The following is a 17,374-nucleotide window of genomic DNA, read 5'->3' as shown; positions in this document are numbered from 1 at the left end:
AAGTACAATCACCCATCGAGTTTAGAACTGAGGACCAGAATATCAAACAGGACACCATTCAGTATGCTGTGCTTCACCAAAAACACACCGTGGTTTATGTCAGCATAATTATGCTTTATCTTTTGCTGCTCCTAAGTCAGACTAAGAATGAAAACTTGAGATGTTCTGGGTTCTGCTGGATAATAGAAATTATAAACTAGCAGTAACACTCTGCATTTCTTCCTTGAGAAAGTATCCCACTGCCTTTAGAGGACACTTTCCCTGGTGCAAGTCCTTTGTCCTTACAATGTCTGCTGCCAAAGAATGCTGCTCGTCTCAGCACACAGCACAGCTCCACTAAGCAGCAAATATGCCATGGAATAAAGAGGGAAAAACAAAGAAGGATCTCCCTGCACAACTAATACTCACCTGGCCAACATCATCAGAACCAGAAAACCTCACCAGCCTTTTTGTCTTCAAATCAGCAACACTGCCCTACTCCTTACCTGTTAAATAAGAAGACTGTTCTCATTACACTGGCAACTCTGCCTTTTCTTGTAAGATCTTCCACACTTTAAACGATGGGCTACAAACCAAGCCATGCTATGCAGCATTTCAGCCACGACCACACCAGAACTAGGCAGTGATGCAATACCTGATCAACACAGCCAGCAGGAGCCCTTACCCACACACAGCCAAGGAATGCTGCTGCCAGGACAGCTTGCTTTGCTCAGAAGGGCTGACATAAGGTACAGCAGCACAACTGCAGTTTGCATTGAGAAGCAGAAGCTCCCTGCTAACGTTTTGTTAAAGCCATCTCACCTGAGTGGTGGGAACGAGACCCAGATGCAACACTAACAGAATTCAAAACCTGCAGGACAGTGCCTGGCCCTTATCTCCTGCACACAGAGCCCTCCAGGTCAAAGTCTGCCCATGGTGCAGGGAGGAGCCCCCTGTATCATCCTTCACAGGACATTTAAGGCTGGAACAGGTCCCAAAGCTGTGACCAGCCTCCACAGGCACAAATTGGACGGGGTGTGTGCAGGGGAGGCTATCAGTGCACTTTATCTTGTTACATCAAAAAAAACTTGTGGTTTAGCAAACTTCAAAACACCACTTCAATTGGATTTAGGAGGAGTCAGTAAATATATACATATAAACTCTTTTTTTTTCTTTAAGTACTGCTTTTCTGGAGCTCACCTGCATAAAAACAGACTTTGATTCCAGTCCATGTTTCTCAATGGGGACAATTTCTACACCTGCTTCATTCTGTGCAGGCTGCAGAAGCTAAGACAGCTACTCCTCTCAAGCCTTAAAGCCCAAACAGTTCTTCTCCTCCTGCAAAACTTACAACACCAAGACCTTCCTCCTCCCCGGTCCTGTTCTGTCATCATCATAACACACCCAGCTTTTCCCATCCTTCTTCCTTTCCACATCTCTCTATCAGCCTGCTCATTTGTGAGCTGCCCACTGAAGCGCTGACTGTCAGAGCAAACCTGCAGCCACTGATAACAACACAACGAAACCGAAACACGTCAGAATCAGAATTTAACCCTCAGAAAGGATTACTAAGTAGAAGTCACTCAAAGGCTGCAATGCAAAGAACATACCACTGTTATGAATACCACCAACGTGCTCAGGAGAGCCAAACCCAGCCGTTCTCAACAGAGCACTGCCTAAAAACACAAGAGAAGCCAATCTGCAGTTCTATGCATTGAGCTCACAGCAAAGCATATGTTTTTCTCACTGGCACAACTATTAAATTATCAGATGCCCCACTTAGCTTCTAAGTACAACCTGCAATAGATATCGCCCTGATACAACACTGGAAATGGGCCAAAAGATAAGAAAACAACATAATTATTTCAAGCAATTCAAATATGATGTGGATACTTTTTAGTAGTCCTGGAAAAGAATTTGGAAACAAAGATACCTTCAACACTGCAACTTAATTTACCAATGAGACAACAAGAGTTTGCTCCCCAGAACCACACTACCAGCTCCTCCCATGTGTCCTTTCCCAGCAAGAGGGAAAACAGGACCTGTCACTGATAAGGGAACTGCAGACTGTTCACAAATGCAGACTACACACAGGCACTGCTCATGTAAGTGCTTTCATGTTGCCTGCAGGAGAGTCAGAATGCAAAGAATCTGAGGAAAAAAAGTAAACAAAATAAAGGTCTCACTGCAAGGTGAAGTGGGTCAGCCCTGCACAGCTCCTACAATACACTTCCTTATACCAGCACTGTGTGTTTCACTGCCCATCCACTGAGAGCTGCTCAGAAAGCTCCGCTGCACACATTCCAGCAGCAGCTCTGCAGTCATGGGCTGACACTGGGAGTCCCTCTGAGCTCAGTGTTCCATCAACAAGCACAGCAAGCTAAAGCTGTTTCTGTGATGAACATTTTGCATTTCCTCAGAAAACAAGGTACTACAAAGTTCTCGGATGCTGCTACTATGCTGGAGAATAGCTGCCATCTCACATTACTAAACCGTTCTGAATGCTGCTGATCACATTTATTTATTACTCAAGGAAGTTTTTCAACCTTCCAAAAAGAGTTCTGCAGGTTTGTATAAAACACAGCAACTTGTGGACTTATCTACAAAACACACAGACATGCATCTACCCACTGTATTATTGCTCAATCAGAAAGAGCTCGAAAACAAGTGAGAAAAGATACAGTCAGTATGCAGCACACAAATGAAACTCTCCAAGCATCAGAAAGTCCCACTGCTACCTATCAGCAACCAAAGCAGCCCTAAGGAGGACTACCTCCAAATGAAGGGGTCTCAGCCAACCACAGTGAGCCACAAGTTGGACACAAGGACATTTCCCTGTGCCACCAAACCAAGGAGAGGCAGCAGGCACCTGCTAATGAGCCCTGCTTGGAGCAGAAGAGGCCTGCTGACCCAAGGCTGGCTGTCACTACAGCAATAAGTGGGAGCTGCATGCACCGATAAGAAAAACAGCATGGCATGCAAATACTTTCAACAGTTTCCTTAAATCCTTTTTGAATTAAGGTTACCACTCTTTGTTGACAAGCACCGTGTGGATAACCCTGCCTACAACTGGTTCAGGGGTGGTTGAATTTGAGGCATTAAAGACTGGGCACTACACAGAGATGTGGAGTGTCTGCTCTGAGAACAGAAGCTGTCCTGCTGGCTCATTGACAACCACAAGCAGCACTTTGAGTCAGCCCTACGTGCCACTGCCTCGTCAGCCTGAGCTGGGCTTTCTGTCACAGCCTTGAAAGCAGAAGTTTCAGGCTGTCTGCACAACCAAGCCTGCAACAATCCAGCTCCTCTCTACACAGATATAATCAGAGAGATTCTCAGATCTGCTCGTGTCCTACAGCCCCTTAATTACCTGAGTCACCACACGCATTCACTCTCATTTTCTGCACTGTTCCATTCCAGTGCGTGCCTGCATCTGCGCTGTGCTGGCACTGCTCCTCTCAAAGCTCCATGCAGCAGCCACCCCAGCACATGCTCACTGCTATGTTTACAAACACAGCTGCTGGGCTGAAACAGACCAGGTCATTGGGTTTAAGCGATGAAAGATGAATTCTGTCACATTTCCACACCTCCTTTCAAAATACTCTCCTGCAGCGTTCAAACGATACGAATTACAGGCAGAAGTAAAATGACTAGTCACATTTCTGCATCCTTTATCTGTAGTCTGCTTTGTCCCACTTTGTTCTGAACACCCTAAAAACCACAGGTGTAAACTTTTACTTCTATCCATCAGGACAAGGCCCAGCTTTCAGCTGCATGCAGATTCATTAGCAAAGAGAACTGCAGCCTGGGGATTCCTCCTGCCTTCAGTGGGCCTGTGCCAGCAGAGACTAAATGGTGAATCAGAGGCCTCTTGACAAACTTGTCTCAGTGCTTTAAAGCGTGTGGTAAGGCTGATCACTTCCCTGCGTACCTTTCTAAGGGCTCTAAGTGCCAGAAGAAACAGTCATCTCTGTCATATGGTTTTGATAAAGCAGCTCTTAACAAGTTTCTCATGAGGAAATGGAAAGAAGCAACTCAGAGGGCAGCAGTAAAAATCCTATGTACTGAAATAAAAAAGCTGAGTTTAGTGTACTCATTTGGTTTCGGGAGCCTCGGGGTTGAAATGAGAACATGGAGAAAACTCTTTTGTTCTTTGAGGAGGCTCAAAAGCTGTTGTTCACAAAGTCAGACCCTTGTCAGTTCCAAATATTGTAACAACAGTGACGTGTCACACAACAAAGCCAACACAATAGCTGTAACGCATCTCATGTGTACCGCTTCAAAGTGAGGCAAAGCTGCAGAACTGAGAAATGCACAACAGTTGTATCGAACCAAAAGATGCACTCCTGATCAGCACTCCCAGCCCTGAGCTCACACAGCATACACGCCTGCTTGCTGGAACGACCTCCTTTCGAGCAGCTCTTTAAAAACATCAACGTATCAAACCACCACAACACTCCATGCATCCCTACCAGCCACAGGAAGACGGGAACGGGCACCAGGACGGACTACAACCTTTTCCTACAGCTGTGATCGCACGCTGTCTCTGGTTCGGCACACAAGGAACGAAGTTATCGCTGAGATCTCTACCGAAGACCTTCAAGCCGCCCTGACAGCTCCCGGGAAGCACGGCCGGGCCGGAGAGCAGCGCAGGGCCCGGATCTCCGGGTAAGGCCCGACCCCAGCCTCGAACCCGGCGCCGCTCGGGGGCGGCAGCGCGCGGTGCAGCCGGGCCCCGCGTCCACCGCCCACCGCCTCCCGTCCCCTCCCGCCCCGGGGCCGCGCCGCAGCGCCGGCAGCAGCAAACATGGCGGCCGCGGACCCTTTAAAAGCCCGGACGAACGGCTCGGCCGCCCCCGCCTCCCTCACCTTCAATCTGTTCCATTCTAACTGCCCCCGCCGCGTCCTCCGAGCCCAGCGGAGACAAAGGCCGGCGGCGGGGGCGGCGGAGGCCCGCCCGCCTCCTCCCGCACGGCAGGCCCGACGGAGCCCCGGCCTCGATTTCCGCGCCCCCGCCGCTGGCGCCGGGCTCCGCCCCGGGAGGCCGCCCGCCCCCCCACCGCCCGCTCCCGGCCGGCGCGGCGGCCAAGGGGAGGCGCTCGGCGGGGCGCGGGCGGGCGCGGGCGACCGCTGGCGGCGGGGGAAGGCGGCGCTCCGTGCCGCTGGGCCCGCGTCCCGGCCCCGCTCCGCGCCCTCCGCCTCCTCCCCCCCCCACCACCGGCCGGCGCCTCCGCGCATGCGCGCGTCGCCACCGCCCCTCTGCGCCCCATTGGCCGCTCGGGCGGCGCCCGCCGCAAAGCATCATGGGGGTTGTAGTCCTGCCGCTGCGTTCCATGCGAGCGTCAGCCCGATCGATTCAACAGCAGCCGGCTCGTGCAAACCGTGCAATCCAACCGCGGCTCGCTCTGTGCCCGTGTGCAAACCGTGCAACCAAACAGCAGCCTGCTCTCTGTGAGGGCACACTCGCCACCAGCCCGCCTAGAAGCACGGCAGCCCATCGTGCCACTCATCTGTGCTGCTGTTACGAAACCAGCACAGCAGCTGAGATGCATTTAATTACTATTACTGGATGGTAACGAGGCCTGGGAAACAAACACCAGTTCTGCTGGGGAGATTCCAGCGTGCCTTCACGATTCTGGGTTGATCTCCTGAGGTCTGGCGTGTGGGTTGGATGGAGAAAGAAAAAGCCATCATCTTCAACAGCTCCTAATCCTAATTTGGCTGAAAAATTAAGCACTGAAATGCTTGCAATTAATTCCCTTCCTCCACAACCCCCAAAATCTTTTTTTTTTCCGTGGAAGAAAACACAACCCAACTATGCACAATAAATCTTTCCTGCAGCACAAAAAAAAAAAAAAGCAGCATGCAAAAAAATAGAAAGTAAAAAAAGCACAAGGGAACAGAAAGTAAACAAGATGGAAAGATAGTCCAACGTCTGTTAGCAGAGGAAAAATATCAGACAGTAAAACACAATGCATTGGGTAGCAAGAGAGACATGATCCAACATGAAAGAGGAAACTGAAGAGAGAAGAGCTTCACGAGTCACTGAACAAAGACTGAGCAATGATTCCCAAACTCACAGCACTGCCCAGACCCTGAGGCCCAGCGCCCACAGTAATGAGGTGCTTCTCTCTTGTGCTTGGGGGTGGGGGAAGGGGAAAATTGCTGTAATAAAGTGAACTTAAAAGGCAATTCTGCTCCTTCTTAAATGCAATAAACCATCAGAAATGGAGGTGACCTAAAAAAGGCCCTCTCTCAAGTCTTCTCGAAATGTTGCAGCTCAAATTGGTTACTATTACTGGGGAGGGACTGATTTCTTGCAGCTGAGGTAGTCAGGGATGAGAACATATTTTTTCTGCATCCTTTTGACAACTAGGCAACACACTGACAAGAATTCCTGTTTTCCTTCATTTTTCTCCAGTCCTGCCTTCTTTCACACTATTTCTTCCTCTTCCTGACAGTTTTCACTATTGTTTTGAAATGATCTGATGGATAAGAAACTACACGTAGGGCTAGAGCAAGTTTTAACTCCTTACAATCGAGGTGAAAACAAAAGTTAGCAAGCAGATGATAACCCCTGCCCGCTAGCAGAAGAAATGATTAAAAGCTGTGAACACAGAACTGTTGCTTAAGCACACATTCTTTACTCATTCTCTGTGCAGGGACTACAAGGAAGGTACAAACAGCTGCTGGGAGAAGAACATGCACTCACAAGTAATTAGAGATGCTTATCAAGATCGCCGTTCAGCCTGCACTGACTGTACCCAGCAACCCCTGCCATCACCTCAGCACAATGCTTTGAAGAGCTCTTTGCTCCCCTCCAGCCCTTAGGGCTCTCTGGGCTTTGCCTCCCCCCAAACACTGCACTCCTGCTCACAGGGCTCCTTTTTGAGCAGCTCAGACCAACACCAAACTGCAGTTCCATCAGCACCAGGCCCAGCATTCCTCCTATGCCACACAACGCCATGATTTGCAATAACCCAGAGAGAAAACAATGATCTTCTGCAATCAAAGAGGTGCTGCGCTCTCCCTGAAGAATGCCCTGCTTTAAATAAAGCCGGGTAATTGCTTCCAGGAGCCGTGCCTCAAATCACACATAGAGCTCCTAAGCGTGGGAGCAGGCCTGCATGGCTCTCCTTAAAAACAGGAGCACCCAACCCTCCTTCACACAGAAAGAAGTCCTGAACGCTTCTCTTATGATGCTTAAATCACAATCAGGATCCAAACTGCACTGCTACGTGGCACTAACAGTGCAGGAGTGGTTTTGACAGTAGTACAGAACGTGGAATAATGGTAGAGAGCTTTCAGCCCCAAAGTTTAAAGGAGCTGAAGGCCAGCCCCTTTGGACAACGTGCTTTTCAATCAACGGGCAACACTGAGGCAATAAATGAGAGCCCTGCTGCACACCCTGTTGTGCCTCTTACCCAGCCTTCCCAATTTTTCATCTTAAACACCATTCACCTGCCTTAGCCCCCATCAGAAAAACCTGTTCCTCGTTCAGAATGCTTTGTGAGGCTGACACGGCATCACTCAGGGCCTGCTGGCACCCCCAGCACATCACAGCTCCACACAAACCTCCTCTCAGCCCTGAAGGCGTGTGAGGAACCCGGCGCTGCCTCCCGCCTGCTGCAAGTGAGGACATCAAAAGGCACGATCTCACGGCTCTGCCCCAGTTGCGAGATCGCCTGCAGGGCGACTCAAGGCTGGGGGAAGGCGGCAGGCCGCAGCCCTTCGCGCCCACCAGCGCCGTACCTCACCTCACCTCACGACTTCCCGCCACCGTCACGCATGTGACGTCACACGCTAAGGCCCGCCCCTTAAGCCTTACCGCCACTGCCCTCGCAGCCAATGAGATGCCGTTTCCAGGGTCACCTCGGGTCATGCCCCGCCCCCGCCCTTCCGCTGTTGTGTCCTGCGTTTTGATTGGTTCCCGCCGTAAAGGTTGTGACGCGACGCTATGGCGCGACGCGGAGGGAACCATAGAGCTCCGCTTGCAGGGCTAGAGCGTCGGGAGCAGGGTGCGATGGGACCGCCCCGGCGGACCGAAGCCGGACGCCCGGCGGGGAGCGGGGCCGGCGGGGGCACCGCATCATGGCACTGCGCAGCTGGAGCGCGCTGCTGGCGCTGGCCAGGCCCAGGCTGAGGCCCAGGTAAGGCGTGCGTGCATTGGACCCCGCGGGGATGGAGCATCGGTACCGGGGGATCACAGGGCTGAGTTCATTTGCTGGGTTCTGCAGCTGCCACAGCGCACGGCGGGGGCTCAGAGCTCCTGTGAGAACCCAGCCGGCCTCAGCAGCCCCCTCAGCACCGGGGAACAGAGGGCACAGGGGGACAGAGGGCACCCGGCTCTGCCCTGCGTGCTCAGGTTTTCCTGGCAGTCCGTGGAAGCTCTCCTGGGTGCATTGAGAAGCCTCACGTTGCCCTCCCCCCGAATTAAAGTTGTTGCCATGAGATTTTCGGTGCTTTACCTGCTGCTCAGTGCTCGGAGCTGCAGGCATTGAGGCAGCCGTGAGGTTATTTTCACAGGCTGTGGCACCAAACACTCAAATTGGTGCTCAAGCAGCTTAGCCACACAGCACCGTGCTTTTCTTAACCACCTCTCTGCTTCCAGAGGCTCCCAGCTGCTCCTGCACTCCATCTCTCCGTGCTCTCCAGCGATTGCTTTGGTTCAACTGGTGGATTTGCACTTAAACCAGACTTGTGGACACCCCTCACAACGCCTGCGCCACCCACAGCCAGACCTTTGCCTGCCTCACCCTGCAGCTGAAGTTGTGCAATGGTTCCACACATCCACCTGTGTGTTCCGGGAGCCCCAGGAGCAGCCTGCACCCACCCCAGGTGCTGCACCCAGCCCAACAGCAGCACGAGGCACAGAAAACCCCGTAGGGAAAAAATCCTGGCACCAAAAAATTGTCTGTGAACTGAAGCATTATTACAACGGGTTCCACTTGCTCTGGATTGATACTAAGGTTGCTGCCAGGATGGTGTGGAGGCTGCTGCATGGTCAGGTTCTCACTAGGAGAGAGAGAAGAAGGGTAAGTGCCAGACATACAAACAACAGCTTGCTAAAATGGTGTATTCAGAGGCTTTGTGTAGCTACAGACATTTAACCGTGTGGTTTCCATGCTTCTTTGGGTTCTTTTTTTTTTCTCCAGCTGAACAATAGCTTCTGCTGTTCTCTTCTTTATGCAGTTGCTGAGGACCTGTGCAGATCTTTTCCGGCTGGTTCCCTTCCTGGTGTTTATCATTGTTCCCTTTATGGAGTTTCTGTTACCAGTGTTCTTGAAACTCTTTCCTGAAATGCTGCCCTCGACGTTTGAGACAGAGTCAAAAAAGGTTTGTGTTGTTCTCAGAGATTCCAGCAGTCTAGTTAGGACATCTGTACAACAGCACAAAAAGTTTTATTTTATCTTTGTCCTACAACCCCCTCTCCCTTTTGATTTTCAAGTGGAAGTTCTAATTATGCTTTATTTCTTAAATGAAGGAAGAAAAGCAGAAAAAGAAATTAAATGCAAAGCTGGAATTAGCAAAGTTCTTGCAAGAGACCATTGCAGAGATGGCCAGAAGGAACAAAGCAGATACAGGACAAGGAAAACAGTTCTCTTCCTATGTGCACCAGGTAAAATGTGCCTTTTAATTCTATCATTCTGTTTCCAGTGAGAGGCTGGAATGCCAGCGTGAGAAACAGAAAGGGATTCTTTAGAGGGGCAGAAGGATTCAGAAGGTGGGATTCTGTTTTAATTTGACTGGCATTTTATTTTATTTTTAATTAAAGATTCGTCACACTGGCCACAAACCCAGCACCCAAGAGATTGTGAGCTTTTCCAAGCTCTTTGAGGATGAGCTGACCCTGGAACACCTGGAACGGCCACAGTTGGTAGCACTTTGCAAATTGCTTGAGCTGCAGCCCATTGGCACCAACAATCTGCTCCGCTTTCAGCTTCTGCTGAGGCTCAGGACTATCAAGACAGATGATGAAGTAAGTTGAAATCAGCATAGATGTACAGCTTTGGAGGAATGGAAAAATCCAAACTGTGTAAAGCAACTTTTAGCCTAACTGTGTTTTGAATAGGAGGTTGGACTGGGGATCTCTAGAAGCCACTTCTAGCCTACATCTTATGATTCTATAGGAACTGTAATTCGAAATGGTGTTAATCCTACTGGGATTTAGAGGAAAGAGCAGAAAGACTCTTCCTAGAAAAAAATGACCACTTCAAAAGTACATATCTGACTAACTGTGAGTTCAGCTTTAAAGCATGCAGTCTTCACAGTCCTCAGGGCCACCTGTAGGATTGCATATAAAAGTGAAATTCTCCATACTTAAAAAAAAATCTGGACCAGCATTTTTCCTCTGTAGCTGGATGGATACTGTCATTTTTCAAGGACAGAATGCATTAGTCAGAAAGTCAGTACTGTCTTGTCTCTGCCTAGCTATGACTTTATGCACACTTATCTAAACAGACATTTATTTAGCCTCAAGCTTATCAAGTTTTGGCTTACTGTATGCCTAGATAGGAACGTTTCATTTCAGATGATTGCCAAGGAAGGAGTCAATGGCTTAAGTGTGTCTGAACTGCAGAGTGCATGCAGAGCCAGAGGAATGCGGTCGTTGGGTCTCTCAGAGGAGCAGCTGAAGGAACAGCTCAGACAGGTGAGTGACTCCTGTTTAGTTATTCAGTAAGGTTTATCCTGGGACAGAATGCTGCACAATGTTCACGTGGAATAGAATCAGATTTCTCTTAGAGTTCCTACAAGTGTTTTTAAATGGATCCTGATTGCATAGCTGAGATCTAAAGCATGAAATACTCATGTTATTTTGTGGAGCAAAGAGCTGTGGGTGGCTGGTTGGAAGCAAAATAAAGACTGGGATGGGGGGAAAATTGTTTTAAGCTTCTGAAATAGCCAGAACTTCTAGTAGTGCTAACACCAGTGTCTTACAAACATTCAAACAGATTACAGATACTGCTGTAGGTACTGAATGATCTACAGCTTATCTGAAATACAAAGGAAGGAAGGAAACACAAGGAAATACAAAGGAAAGAGGAAACTTCCTCTCTAGTGTCCATTCCATAGGTACTCCAAGGTCATAAAAACTCTCTCTTCTCATTGTGGTAGCTTAAAACTTCCTTAGCCAAACTCAAGATAGCTCTAATATCTTGTAAGTACAAAGACTGCTAAATAAGCATTGACTTGCAGCCAATTTTCTTTTCCCAGTGGCTAGATCTGCACTTAAAAGAGAATGTTCCACCTTCTCTGCTCCTGCTCTCACGTGCCTTGTACTTAATAGATGTAAAGCCACAATCTCTTCCAGAAAATAAGGTGAGCTATTTGAATAAAGCTCTCAGGTTAATGGTTGAACCATTACACAAGTGAAGCATTGTGACGTGAATCCTGTTTTTCCATCCTCCAAGTGAACTGAAATTCTGCCTGTACTGAGCTTCTGTATTCTTCCTTAGATAGGTGAAACTGAGGAAGTGATGACATCCATTCCTGAAGATCAGGAGACCCTGGTGGATCCTGCCCCCATTGCACAGGGAAGAAAGGTCAGAAAATAGCAAAAACACAAAGTGAGCTTCAACTCAGGTTCATTTAGTTGAAGGTGACTTCTTTTCAGCTGTCCCAGCAAACATGGGCTGAACTGTCCAGGACAAAAAGTATCAATGCATCCAGGGTTACAAAGCCAGAGCCTGTGGCTCTCAACACAAGGCTGAGGGGAATTCCTTGTATTAGTCCAATCTGATAAAAGCAGCAACAGAAAACTAAGGGAGGATATGGTGTCAGCAGCTGGAGTTATTTCACAATAACCCTACTAAATAGTGTAGGAGAAATGATGGAAATAGCATAGGTTTCACAAAGATGCCTTGCAGGGAACAGCCTTGTTCTGACAAGGAAGGGGAATGTATGGGGTCTAGCTAGAGCTTTGTTTTCCAAGAGGGTTCTGTGACCTTAAAGTTATCTTTTTCCTCAAAGAATGAAGAGTTTGTACCTCGGCCAACAGAGAAATTACCAGTCTCAGAGGTGCCAGTTAAACCACTCCAACAAGAGGTAAGCTTTTCAGAATGTTTAGGCTTTCTAAAGTAGCTTGTTTGTCACACAGCTTGTAGTCCAGCTGTGGAAATTTGTGCTACAGGATGTTCTGAATGTTAAGCTCAGTGGTGACTGGAAAAATTGTGGAGCAGAGCTGCACTGAGGGCTGTTGAACACAACACAACATGTTATTGAGGCAGACTCCAGGCAAACTGGAGGGAGCTGTCACTGTGCCCTTTGTACTTTTCCCTAGCAGTCTGCTTTAAAACACTTGGATAAACTCATCTTCTGTCAGAAACAGTGCAGTGTTAAGTGCCTTTCTGTATCTTTAAATATGTATATGTATGTACAGTAACTTGCTTTTTCCTTTACCCTTTCCTTTCTGTGAATAATAGTTTGCAATACAGCTGCTTACATCTTGATTTAGGATGTCCACTTCAGGCAAGTTTGGGTGTCCAGGCTGAGCTATATTGACAGTAAAATGCTCCTTTACCCTGAAGAACTTTGATCTCAGTCAAATGTTGTTGTATTTTAAGAAGCCTTTGTATTGGTACTGCCTAAAATCTGCAACTTTTACACTCAGACTAAACTGGAGGCATCTCAGAGCAGCAAGGCTGGTGCCAATGGAGTCTAGCCTGAAGCCAGCAAGGACAGTCAACACTGGAAGAAAAGAGCTTTCATCTCTGCACCTCCTTAAAAGGAAAGAGTGACTGTCCTGCAGACTGCTTTACAAAGAGGTGTCAGTAGTCCTAAGGGGCCCTCTCCCTCTGTCTCAATCTTACTAGCAGTCAGACATGCTACAGCTACAAGAATAGCACCAGCTTCTTTTTGTACTGAACCCCTACCCCCACCATTTTAACTTATGTTGTAAATATGATAATATTTATACTGCTGTCTCTGCTGTTACTTACTGAACAGGTATTTGTGCTCCTAAATATTAGGAAAGACAGCTTTTTATTTTCACAGGGGTCCAGGTGCAGAATGAACTAGTCTGGAAGTCCAGTACAACCTGTTCTGCAGTTTAGAATCCTCTGCAGGACCCAGCCACACATCCATGCCTCCCATTTTGTCCTGCTGCTGAAGGTTGACAGGGGCAGCCCAGCTGCTTGACACTGCCATGGGAGACAGAGATGTGCATTATTCAGCATCCCTCTGGGTCTTGTGAGGCAACAACCTGCAGAGCCACGTATTTCACAAGCTGAGACTTGGTTAAAACCTTCTCCAGCTCAGCACTACGTCATAGCAGCTGCCCTCAGACTTTTTAAAAATGATTCTTCATACACTCCAGTCTCAGCTGCTGGTTTGTGGTAGGCTCTACAGGAGGATACTGAAACGGTGTTTTTAACATTTGTTAATTTTTGGTGTATGTAAATATTTAGAAATTATTTTATGGACTGTAGATATTTTTACTGACTGTAAGATTAAAGCTAGACTTGGTGCTGTGTCTTTTTTAGAGGTCAGACAACTTTTAGAACAGTCAGACAAAAAAAATTCAGTCATCTCAAGGTCGGGGCATTATCAGCACTTTAAACATGTGACTTTGGGCTCTTATTAGCAATACAGAATCAGAATGCAGTACAATGATAGCTGTCTTCTGCAAGCTTAGCTCTGTACCTGCACCTCTGCCGTGGCAATAAAACCAATGTGCAATCCTGGATGTCTGTATTTAATTGTGTCCATTCAAAGGGCAGAAAAAGGCATGCATGCACTTCCCAGGAGCACAACCACAGGAGAAGGAGCAGAGACCTCTATATGCAGAGCAGCTGCAGCTCAGGAACAGCCTCCATAGGAGGAGTAGCTCAGCAGATCCTAATGCAATATGAGGGAATTGATCCCTGTCCCACAGTAACACATACATGCAAAAATACCATTAATATTGATGACTTCTTCCAGCTCTGCTCCCTGCCCCGAGCTCCCACTCTTTGCCAGCAGTCAATAGTTTACATTACTATCATCAGGGGATGTTTTTTCCTATTACAAAGGGGCAGCACAGAAATTACTGCTCACCAGGCACACCCAAATCTCAGCCAACCTTTTCCCTACAATGCAAACCAGTGAAGCATCTGCTGGTGCAGTTCTGGAGCTTTGCACCTCAGGACAGCAGCACAGCCACTCCCAGCCAGCAGGCAGCAGCACACTGCAGTGTTTGTGCTGCAGTGTTTGCACTGCAGGCTGCACCTGGGCAGCACTATGCCTGCCTGCAGTGCTTTTCAGCCTGCATTCCCTGCAGCACAGAGCAGGGCTGGCAGCTCCAATGGGCTCCACAGCACTGTGCCCTTCTGCTCATCACCCAGGGTTTATGGGATGCTGCCCAGGTGTGCTGCTCCCATAGGTGTCCCTGCTCAGCACAGGGCAGAGCAGAGCTTTGCAGAGCTTTCAGGGTGCAGGAAGAACCTGGAATGAACTGCAAATTGTTGGGGGGGTTTCAGTGCAAGAGGTGGGTAGAAAATGTCTGAAATAATAGTCTTAATTCCCACAAATGGGTGATGTTCCTGGAAAAGACTGCTGCTTTGATAGTCTTTAAATACAGCTGAGGAGAACAGCCAGTCCCACCTAAGACAGGATAATGGGAGCAGTTGCATCCTGCAGTCTGAACCCATTGAAACGCCTGGGTGGGTGCAGCTCTGTGCTGCTGAGCAACATGTCCAGGTCAGGGCTGATCCATGGGCAGCCTTGTGCTTCCTGCACTGCTCAGAACAAACCCTCTGGCAGAACCCAGACCTGCTGTCATACCCCAAACCTGCTGTCATACCCCAAACCTGCTGTCATATCCCAGACCTGCTGTCATATCCCAGACCTGCAGTCATTCCTCAAACCTGCAGCCAAACCCCAAACCTGCAGCCATACCCCAAATCTGCAGCCATATCCCAGACCTGCAGCCATACCCCAAATCTGCAGCCATACCCCAAACCTGCAGCCATATCCCAAATCTGCATCCATACCCCAAACCTGCAGCCATACCCCAGACCTGCTGTCATATCCCAGACCTGCAGTCATTCCTCAAACTTGCAGCCGTACCCCAGACCTGCAGCCATATCCCAAACCTGCAGCCATACCCCAAACCTGCAGCCATACCCCAAATCTGCAGCCATACCCCAAACCTGCAGCCGTACCCCAAACCTGCAGCCGTACCCCAGACCTGCAGCCATACCCCAAACCTGCAGCCATACCCCAGACTTGCAGCCAAACCCCAAACCTGCAGCCGTACCCCAAACCTGCAGCCATATCCCAAACCTGCAGCCATATACCAGACCTGCTGTCATACCCCAAACCTGCAGCCATACCCCAAACCTGCAGCCAAACCCCAAACCTGCAGCCATACCCCAAACCTGCAGCCATACTGCAAACCTGCAGCCATACTGCAAACCTGCAGCCATACCCCAAACCTGCAGCCATACCCCAAACCTGCTGTCATATCCCAGACCTGCAGTCATTCCTCAAACCTGCAGCCATACCCCAGACCTGCAGCCATATCCCAAACCTGCTGTCATACCCCAGACCTGCAGCCATACCCCAAACCTGCAGCCATACCCCAAACCTGCTGTCATATCCCAGACCTGCAGTCATTCCTCAAACCTGCAGCCATACCCCAAACCTGCAGCCATACCCCAAACCTGCAGCCATATCCCAAACCTGCAGCCATACCCCAAACCTGCAGCCATACTGCAAACCTGCAGCCATACCCCAAACCTGCAGCCATACCCCAAATCTGCAGCCATACCCCAGACCTGCAGCCAAGCCCCAAACCTGCAGCCATACCTCAAACATGCAGCCATACCCCAAACCTGCTGTCATATCCCAGACCTGCAGCCATACCTCAAACCTGCAGCCATACCCCAAACCTGCAGCCGTACCCCAGACCTGCAGCCATACCCCAGACCTGCAGCCAAGCCCCAAACCTGCAGCCATACCCCAGACCTGCAGCCATATCCCAAACCTGCAGCCATACCCCAAACCTGCAGCCGTACCCCAAACCTGCAGCCATACCCCAGACCTGCTGTCATATCCCAGACCTGCAGCCATACCCCAAACCTGCAGCCAAACCCCAAACCTGCAGCCATACCCCAAACCTGCAGCCAAACCCCAAATCTGCAGCCAAACCCCAAACCTGCAGCCATACCCCAAACCTGCAGTCATATCCCAGACCTGCAGTCATTCCTCAAACCTGCAGCCAAGCCCCAAACCTGCATCCATACCCCAAACCTGCTGCTCTCTGACCCCACAGAGCTCCTGTGGGATGGAGCCCCGCAGCACTGCAGGAGCAAACCAGGGGAAATGCACTGCCGTGCTGCACTGAGAGCAAGGAGGAAACAAACTAAGCAGAGCCCCATAAATTACTGCATTCTGTTCTGCAACATCGGGCAAATTAAATGGCGCAGAGCTCCAAGGCTGTGTGTGCTTTGGCGTGGGGAGAGCTTTTCCAGCTGCACCAGTGCCAAACACCTTTCATCCCTCCCTTTGGCTTCCAGGAGCCCATCTGATGGCTTTTGTCCTACCCTGGACATCTCCATGCTGGTGCTGCTATGGCACGTGGCTGGTGATGCTCCCGGTCCTGAGCCACTCCAGCACCAATCCTTGCACCCTGCATCCCCCCTGCCCCGCTCCCCCCATCCCTGCAGCACCAATTCCTGCTCCCCGTGTCCCTATGGGGCTGTGCCACGGCCCTTACATCAGCCTTTCCCCTAAAAGCCATTTGGGAAAGATGCACGGCTCAGCACTTTTAGAGCAGATTAATATTCAGAGGGAAAAGCAGTGATTTAGTGAGGCCCAAGCACAACAAAGGCTGAGATTTATGGCCTCCTGTATTAGAGCATTACATTCCTAGCAGGCTTTCTGTCTCTGTTATAAATTTGTAACAAAGACGAGCGAGCCTTACACCAGCTTAAAATAATGTAGAACACGGGCTGGAGAAACAAACCTCATGGGGAGGGGAATGGGAAAATTATGGGGTGTAGACAGAAGGGTCCTGGGGCTGTCCTGGATCCATCCCAGCTCTGTGCATCCTCACACTGGGATGCAGGAGGACCACGGGATGCTCAGGGATGTTCTTCCTGTACCCACAGGTCGGGATTTTGGCACATCCCAGCATCAGTCCATGATGTGGGGCTGTGGGATTGCTCTGCACAGTGGCAGTGCACACAGGAGTGAAGTTATTGCAGCCAACCTGGGGCAAAAGTGATGTTTTGTTTGGATGAAACCACAGCCCAGAAGTGTCTGCTGTGTAAGCTGACAGGGAGGTGATGTACAGCTGAGAGCACGGCTGGGTTTGGCTGCTGGGGGGGGATGGAGGGGAGGGGGAGAGCATCCCCACTGCCACCCCTTAAACCTGCATGGAGGTGGAATTACAAACACGGTGTGTTGGTGTCTGGCA

The 17,374-nt window shown here is 49.6% G+C and overlaps 2 protein-coding genes across 11 annotated transcripts in view; one reads left to right on the top strand and one right to left on the bottom strand.

The window, feature by feature from the left end:
- NSD3 (nuclear receptor binding SET domain protein 3) overlaps positions 1-7,767 on the bottom strand; it is a 36,986-nt gene extending 29,219 nt beyond the window's left edge. For 2 of the 10 annotated variants that reach the window (XM_090125675.1, XM_090125676.1), the window contains exons 1-2: positions 802-4,385; positions 409-485 (exon numbers count right to left, since the gene is read on the bottom strand). The gene's annotated coding sequence lies outside the window, so the exon portion shown is untranslated. Of the gene's footprint in view, positions 1-408; positions 486-801; positions 4,386-4,448; positions 4,523-4,845; positions 5,007-7,728 lie in introns of those variants that run through there. The other 8 variants (XM_031602194.2, XM_031602198.2, XM_090125674.1 and 5 more) reach the window with 7 other exon arrangements.
- Positions 7,768-7,917: 150 nt separating this feature from the next.
- Positions 7,918-14,202, top strand: LETM2 (leucine zipper and EF-hand containing transmembrane protein 2). Its single transcript, XM_031602193.2, has 10 exons — positions 7,918-8,126; positions 8,588-9,011; positions 9,169-9,312; positions 9,461-9,595; positions 9,752-9,955; positions 10,508-10,627; positions 11,191-11,295; positions 11,433-11,519; positions 11,947-12,021; positions 12,587-14,202. Exons 1-10 carry the CDS (start codon positions 8,068-8,070, stop codon positions 12,635-12,637), a joined length of 1,404 nt encoding a protein of 467 aa, XP_031458053.2. The 5' UTR covers positions 7,918-8,067; the 3' UTR covers positions 12,638-14,202.
- The last annotated feature ends 3,172 nt before the right edge of the window (positions 14,203-17,374 follow it).

Source organism: Phasianus colchicus, chromosome 27 (genome assembly GCF_987193195.1).
Source record: "Phasianus colchicus chromosome 27, bPhaCol1.hap1.1, whole genome shotgun sequence".
NCBI classification, from domain to species: Eukaryota; Metazoa; Chordata; class Aves; order Galliformes; family Phasianidae; genus Phasianus; species Phasianus colchicus.
The sequence above is the reverse complement of the archived record's forward strand: the minus strand, read 5'-3'. Positions and strand labels throughout refer to the sequence as shown.

Excerpts from the sequence above, each read along its gene's own strand:
- LETM2 (XM_031602193.2), top strand. The coding sequence starts at position 8,068 with ATGGCACTGCGCAGCTGGAGCGCGCTGCTGGCGCTGGCCAGGCCCAGG. Across the intron at positions 8,127-8,587 it reads AGGCCCAGGCTGAGGCCCAG|AGGCTCCCAGCTGCTCCTGC; the intron begins GTAAGGCGTGCG and ends CTCTGCTTCCAG. Across the intron at positions 12,022-12,586 it reads TTAAACCACTCCAACAAGAG|ACTAAACTGGAGGCATCTCA; the intron begins GTAAGCTTTTCA and ends TTTTACACTCAG.